Source organism: Phalaenopsis equestris, unplaced genomic scaffold, assembly GCF_001263595.1.
Source record: "Phalaenopsis equestris unplaced genomic scaffold, ASM126359v1 Scaffold000513, whole genome shotgun sequence".
In the NCBI taxonomy this organism is placed as follows: Eukaryota; Viridiplantae; Streptophyta; class Magnoliopsida; order Asparagales; family Orchidaceae; genus Phalaenopsis; species Phalaenopsis equestris.
Window position 1 is genome coordinate 2,495,903 of NW_018164953.1, and position 8,252 is coordinate 2,504,154.

General features: G+C 31.2%; 1 protein-coding gene across 1 annotated transcript in view; it reads right to left on the minus strand.

The window, feature by feature from the left end:
- Positions 1–8,252, minus strand: part of LOC110028496 — a 67,974-nt gene that overhangs the window by 52,492 nt on the left and 7,230 nt on the right. The window contains exon 3 of the mRNA XM_020730363.1: positions 6,928–7,524. Coding sequence (XP_020586022.1) covers positions 6,928–7,524 — 597 coding nt within the window. The remainder of the gene's footprint in view (positions 1–6,927; positions 7,525–8,252) is intronic.

Below are 8,252 nucleotides of genomic sequence, written 5' to 3' on the forward strand. Positions count from 1 at the left end.
TATATATATATATGTAAATTAAAACGTCCTTTCGAAGCGGGCGATGGAACTTCACTTCCAGCGACCGATAGCTTCTTACGGGCGACCACCCACAAAGTTCTTCTCTTTTGCTGCCGACAGGCCCTAGCTTTCTAAGTGTCAGCTCGAGACTGAACTCCGCAAGCAACTCTATATGTGGAGTCCTGATGTAATAATTTTCCTTTCACCCAAGCCTATGAGATTGACAATCATGAGACAATAGCACCAATTGCAAAATCGAATACTATCAGAGTTCTTTTAGTAGCAGTTAACAAGAATGGGGAACCACATTAACTTGAAATAAAAAATGTTTTCTTTAATGGAGATCTGCAAGAAGTGCATTAGGAGATCCTAGCAGGATTTGAGAATGATTCTAACAAACACCAACCATGCAAACTCAAAAAGTCTCTCTATGCGCTTACACAATCATCAAGGGCGTGCTTTGAAAGATTTGTTAAAACTATGAAATCCAATAAGTATTCTTAAAATGAAGTTGATCACACATTCTTCATAAAACACACTCAGGGAGGTAAGATTGTTGCACTAATCATATAAGTAAATTATATGATTCTTACTGGTGATGATGAAAGAGAAATTCTTAAAATCAATTTTTGGTTGTTGAGTTTAAAATCAAAGACCTAAAAAATATGAGATATTTTCTAGGTATGGAGATAGCAAGGTCCAAGAAAGAGATTTCTATATCACATAGGAAATATATCCTAGATTTGCTACATAAAACTAGGATGATTGGATGCAAACACGCTGATACTCCAATGGACCTGAACAAGAAGTCTAATACGAAAGAAGAAAATATGTCTATGGATAAGGTAAGATACCAATGATGGTAGGAAAACTCATCTATCAGTAATAGATTAGGCCAAATATTGCACACTTTCAGTTTTGTTAGCCAACAAATGAATTGCCCAAATGAAGACATTTGAAGATAATCTATAAGATTCTGAGATTTCTCAAAAAGACTCCTAATTATTGATTATTTTTTTAGAAAACCAAATATAGCAAAGTGGAAGTCTACACCGACACTATTTGGGCGCAAGAGAACTCACTAATAGAAGGCCCACCACAAGTTATTGCTCATATGTATGGGAAAACCTATTTACATAAAGGAGTAAGAAATAAGATGTTTCAACAAGCGGTGGAGAATAAGAGTATAGGGCACTTACCTTGGAAATCTATGAAAGGATTTGGGTTCAAAAATTATTAAGGGAACTAGGATGTTCTTCAAATAAGCTCATACAGATATTTTGTGACAGTCAAGCAGCTATCATTATTGTCAAGAATCATATGCATCATGACAGAAGTAAGCATATTGAAGTTGATAAATACTTCATCTCTTAAAAAGTCAATGGGGGGACTTATACAATTAAGCTACATGCTGACACACCAACAAGTTATTGATTTCTTTACCAAAGCTCTTCCTTTTAGCACCTTCTCAGAATTCAATACAAGCTCGGTCTCTACAACATCTTCGACCTAGCTTGAGAGGAGTGTGAAAATCTGAAAATATTTGGTCCTTTACATATTTACCACTCATGCAGACTGACCACCACCTCCAAATCTTGCAGGATTTGATTTGAATATCTTAGGAAACATTTGAATGGCTTATTCCCTCCTACTTTATGTCATTCTTATTTTTTATTTAGAATTATCTCCTTTCCTAAATTAGGTGAGATGTGTTTGGTATATGTACCCTATTTGTGAGTAATGGAAAAAACAAGTTTCTTTCCCAGAAAAATTCAACAAATTCTAATGCAATCATATCCAACATAACAAAAAATTTTACTTTTCATTTGCAATCCTAGATAAAATTATTTAAAAATTAATAAAATTTAATATTTTTGTATAAATACAATATAAAAACTTAATATATAAATATTATACTAATATTATTTAATTAATTTTTAATTAATTCAAACCAAATCAAGTCGAACATGAATGAAAACATATTTGTTCGTGTTAGACTCATTTATAAATCGAGCTAAGAAAACTTATTATGTTTGTTTGTTTGCTTAATGAACGAATCGAACACAAGCTACTTAGCGAGTTGAACACAAGCTATTCACAAACTACAAGCTTTTTTGATAGCCCTAGCTCCAAGACAACAGGGATTCAGATGATTTGGCACTATCATAATAAATTTAACCGATTTTGTTTGCTTGTAGTCATTTGCATTTTTCTTTTTGAAACAAGGTATTATTTCTCTATCTGAGCTCATTTGATTAAGGAAAGGGCACAAAAAAAACACAAATAAGGACCTCCATTCACAGTCAATTTTTAATTTTTCATTGACTTAAATGGTATAGCAGAACTTGGCTGAATTAATACATAATATAGTTTGTAATATGAAAGTCGGAGGATGCACAAAAAGAAGAAGCAAACAAAATAAATAACACAAACTATGTGGAATAAGAATGCCTCGACTTGGAACTCAAATTGATAATTATATAATTTGTAATATGTAAGTCGAGGATGCACACAAAGAAGACACGAACAAAAGAAATAATCCAGATTAAGTGGAATAAGAACGCCTCGACCTGGAACTCAAAGCTCCTTACATTTATGTATAAGAAATCAATTCAAAAACAACAAAGTCCCCAAGGACTACATGAAAGGAATGCACAAATGGAGTTTGAGCTTAAGAGGGGGGACAAAGACTACAGACCTTATTTTCAAAGTTTTTTTAACTTTGGACAAAATGACTCATGTACTACTTATTTTTCTTGAAAGTATAAAAAGAGATGCTGGTTAAAAAAGTCTTTAGCATCATTGGACTTGAATTTTAAATTCAACATCAAATTAACTTTTTCCTCATACTGAAAATGGTCAGAATGATTGTATTTAAATCATTATTGTCTTTTGGTAAAGAAGATTCATATCACGAGAGTTTTTATCGAAAAAAGAGAAACCACCGAGCCCGGGAGAAGTTAGGTGTAAAGAATGATCTATATATGTCACTATAAATGAAAAGAACAACATTTTGGGTTTTTGCATAACTCAATGAAAAACTTGGCTTTGATAACCATGATAAGAATAACAGAAATTTGGTTGAATGTTTCATTCCATCATTTGTACTGAATTTATAAAAGTCCAGGAGAATCTCTAGTAGGAAATGTAAAAAATTAAGGGATTAAAATTAAGCTACTAAATTAAATTATAATAAACAACACATAGATTGATGAGGCAACATTAGCAATCATATAAATCAACAAAGCGGAAAAAAATGCCATAGCAATTATATATATCTTATATTCTTCAAAGAATGGCAACTAATTTTATCATGCCAACGATAATGTTCACAAATCAAATATATCATCACAGGTTGTTTAAGGAGCACAAGACAAGGAAAAGGAATGAGCAATAAACACAAAAATTATTACTATGAGGATAGAGAATCATAACACTTGCAAGCTCGGCTGCTCAATCAAACAAGCAGGGGAACACAACACAAATTTGTAGATTGATGAGCATAAGTTTATGACTTTTTACAAAACAGATAGCGAAAATTACTCAATGTTATGATAAGGGTAATCACAGCATAAACCTATTTTTTTTCATTTGACTTTTTATACTTGATCTTCTTCTAATACTAATAAAACTTTGAACATATCAACTCCTGTCAAATTTAATTTAAAAGCAAAGGGCCCAAAAAGAAAATCAATTATTTTGGTAGCAAAATTGCACCCAAAAATTACACAATCCTTCCAATATATTCCTATATTGTTCTAAGTGCATGAAATGTCATATCCGTGGACTAAATATCTTTCAACAAAAGAATATATGAAAAATGTTAGCTACATGATTCATGGTTTTGATCCTCTATAATTTAAGGCAATTTGGAATTCTTCTCTGAAAAATAGACCTCTCATAATATTTCTTAGTTCTTCCCCTCATTTGAGCGGATATTTTAAAAAATTAATGAAAGGTTTAACAATAGCATGCCCAAAGCAAAAACAAATTTCATTGCAGATATTTGATGGTTAACTCTAGAACTTCGCAAGACTCTTCTCATATTAATTGATTTATTAAATTAAATAAATATTAATGGACATGTCCTTCAGTGCTTTTAAGTGGTTCACAAAAACTAGTGACCATGGGTTTTAAAAAATAATTCTTTAATCAGTTCCTTGCACTTTTACTTTACTCCTATAAACAATATTACTTTTTCATTTTGTAGGCTTTTCTTATCACTATCATCATTGGTATTATCTAAACTATTTGGGCTAGCATTTATGAATCCTCATTTTCCATTCATTCTTAATAAGTAAAATCATTTTTTAGCAACACTAATCCATATTAGCTTCCCATTTTCCTTCCCAATCAAGTGACATTAGCTTTATTTACCAGTCAAATAACTATATTTTCTACCCTTCTTTGTGAATGTTCAATCCACTTAAATTTATTTTAAATTATTTTACCTTAAATAGACCTCAAATAAAACCATTCCTTATATTATCATTCCCATTTTTTGCACATATTCATCTTAACATTATCATTTAAAACATACTCAACCTTTTTATTTACTGATTTAATTTTTTGTTTTGAAGATACTAAGATCTATAAAACATAGATTTCCCGATTTCATTGTTAGACAATTTAATTTTTAAATTTTTTATGTAGTTCTCTTATCACATAATACTCTTAAGATCCTATTTCATTTAACCATCAAACCTTAACTCTACAAATTATATTCTCATCTATGCATTCATTCTTTTGTATAATAGATCAAAAATATTTAAACCTGTCACATTTAAGTATCTGTATATCTTCTGAGATTATTGAATAATAGATGTTAATATCACATCCACAAGTATTTCTATACTCAAAACTTTACTCTACTAAATCATGGTGTCCTATGTTTTAATTATTTTCTCAAACTATTCTAACTTTTCATTGATTTCAATATATGTCTTACTGATTAGAACTATATCGTTTGTGAATAACATAAAATAAAATAGCTCATTTTGAATATTCTTCATAAATATATCCATAAACAAATCAAAATGAAAAGACCCCAACACCGATCTTTGATAAAATTTGACTACAATTGAAATTTATTTGGTCATACCACAAGCTTTCAATTTTAATCAATAATAATATAAATGTATCTTTGGCACATACTTTCATTCTTTGGTATGCGCCAGCACAATTCCAGCGGTACATGACCTTATGCCTTTTCATAATCAATAACCACAAGAAAATTACTTCCTTACTCTATATACCTCTTATCAAAAGTCTTAACACAAAAATTACATTCATATAAATTTTTTTGACATAAAATCAAATTGATTCTCTAAAACTCGCATGAGTTTTCTAAATATATATTCCAATAGTCTATAACATGACCTCACTGTATCGCTCAATATCATAGGCTTTTGATAAAGGTTGGAATCTCAACCCTCTCGCCAATCAATATCACAATATTTCATACTTTCAAATAAAAAGTAAAAAATCAAGAAATGCCAAAGTCAAGATGCCGAGATTTTCAAGCAAAATTCGATCTATCACAAGCCTTATGATTTCTTGGACATAAAATCCAGTTTTTCTAAAGGGGGTTGTTTCATTAAATGTTGTGTATAGCAACATTATCCAGATCATGATGTTGGTATCAATTTAGTGTACCAGTATGCTTGGTTTAATGTTTATTTAATCAAACAATGTGTTATCTTAATCCTTGTTTAAAATTGTGCAATATAAGGCCCTCTTTGAAGCTCGCCTCAATGCTTTTTTCAAAGAAAACACAATGAAGCTTACGCCTCATCTACGCTAAGATGCTTCCCAAGGCACACCTTGCCTCCAAAAACGTCTCCAAATTTTGAGGCTATCCAAAAGTTTTTTAAGCAAAATTAAAAGTAACATTAATACATTTAAACTATTAATAATCACACTTGATGCTCTAAATAACAAGAAATAAAAAGAAAGTGTATCTATCAAAATTTATGTAGTTTAAATTTTAATTATCAACAAAGTTGTTACTTAATTAATATTTTGGTTGATGATTATTCATTAAAAAAATAGAAAATAATTGGGATTAAAGATAAAAAGGAATGAGAGAATACAGATTCGATGAAGTATAAGACACAGAATAAATAATTTATTAGCTCGATTTTTCTAATGAAAATCAATTGGATGATGAGGGTAATAGGAACTTTAAAATTAAAATTCACATGTTGACGACTTGTTATATTATCTTTTAAGTGAGGTATAGTATAAGTGAGAGGAAAAGTTTAATGTTGAACTTATTTTGATCGTTATGTTTTGATGTTTTAGTATTTTATTTTAATAACTTGACTTATTTTAATATTTTAATGTTTGTATAACTCCTTTTCTTTTATAATTTGATAAGAAGATATTATGTGTTACTTTTAGTTTTACGCAATTAATTATTTTTTAACATTGTTAGAATGTTGTTATATTACTTTTAAACTTGTTAGAAAATTAAAATATTAATATATTATTTCTTAGTTCACATTTTATAGTTTATACAATATTTATTCATTTACGTAATTGTTTTTAAATTTGAGGCTTACACCTCAAAACTCCGTGAGGCTTATGCCTCCTTTCATGAACGAAAAACGCCTCAATACCCAACTGTGCAATTTTAAACATTGAATTCTTAATTAAATAATGTAATAATGTGTTGAGTTATCAAGAAACATCAATGGCGTCATCATATTTGTGCTAATTTATTTTCTATATGTTGTCACATAATTTGACATCCAAATATTGACATCAAAAGAGAACCATCAATTCATTTATGAAAATGTTGTTTAAAATGTCAATGAATTAAAAATCTTACCTCTACCATCTATAATTGACATTAGATAGTAGATGTGGAATCAAACATCTATAATTGACACAATAAAGCATTAAAACAAATAGAAAAAAGCAAACCTTGGGATGAGCGGGCACGGAAGCCCCTCGGGATGCTCCAGGACGTGGTGCCACAAAATGATGAGCTTGCTGCTGCCCCTGAGGCGGAGGCGGCCTCATCCCATGCGAAGCAGCAGCCGTAGCTGCCGCGGTGTGCTCGACGCCACCGTACACATAGGGCCTAGCTTGCGACGCGGCGGCCATCGCCGCGGCAAAGTTCATAACCGCCATGGGGCTGCTGTTTCTTAGGTACCCCGCAGGATTCGCCACAGTTACCAACTGATCGACCGCCCGGACGCCTGCGGCGGCTCGCACCGGGAATCCCCGATGAACAGCGGCTCCGATGGGATAAAGAATGCCGTGGGGGGGAGGAGGCGGAGCGGGAGGGTTGATGGGCTTCCCCGTAAGGGGCTGAGCGGAGAAAATGGGAGAGCGGATGGCGGGAGAGGATGGGGTGGGGGAAGTGAGGACGGGCTTTGAGGAAGAGGAGGGTTGCGGAGAGGCCACGATATCTGCGGCGGATGGGGGAGCGGAGGAAGCAGGGTTCGGCATCATGGCGCCGAGATTTGGTGCGAATTTCGATCCGTAAGAACCCGCCACCGGAAGATTGGCAATTTGCTGTGCATTGTTGGTTTAAAATTGAAAAATCAAATCAAATAAAAAAAAATTAGTTCGATTTTTTTATTTTTAAAAACATAATTTTCAGTTTTATTTTAATTTTTTATTTAATTGAATGAATTGGAAAATATAAGAAAAATCAAATTAAATGGAAGATTCACAAAATTAAATCAATATTAAACATATAAAATATATAATTATTGATATTTGTTCCTAAATAAATTTTAACTAATAACTAAATTTCAGTTTATTTATGATTTGGTCAAATTAATTTTATAAAAAAAGTTAATTAGCGCAATTTTTTTTTTAATTGGGGAATTAGATTGCAATCGATTTGACTAATTTGAAGGTCAATCATCCAAACTAATTGAATGCTCTCCCCTTACAAATAAGTTCATGTTCTGTATTCAACTTGTTTTTAATTTCAATTGGAATAATTAAAAATTAACAATTTTAAATAATATTTTAACAAAATTATGGTGATTTACTTATTTTCTATTTTACATGAAATGACATATTATATGGTTTAAATAAAAAAATAAAAATTTGTGAAAATTATGGATAAAAAGATGACTTAATTTTTCTAAATCTATGTTAAGTTAGTCTAGTATGAAATTTGATTGACTACTAATGGGTCATCAATTAAGTTTAACATTTGGAATGAATTTCGATATTTTTTAAGCAAGAAATATTTCATATTGAAATTAAAGATCGTGTAGAGCCCCAAT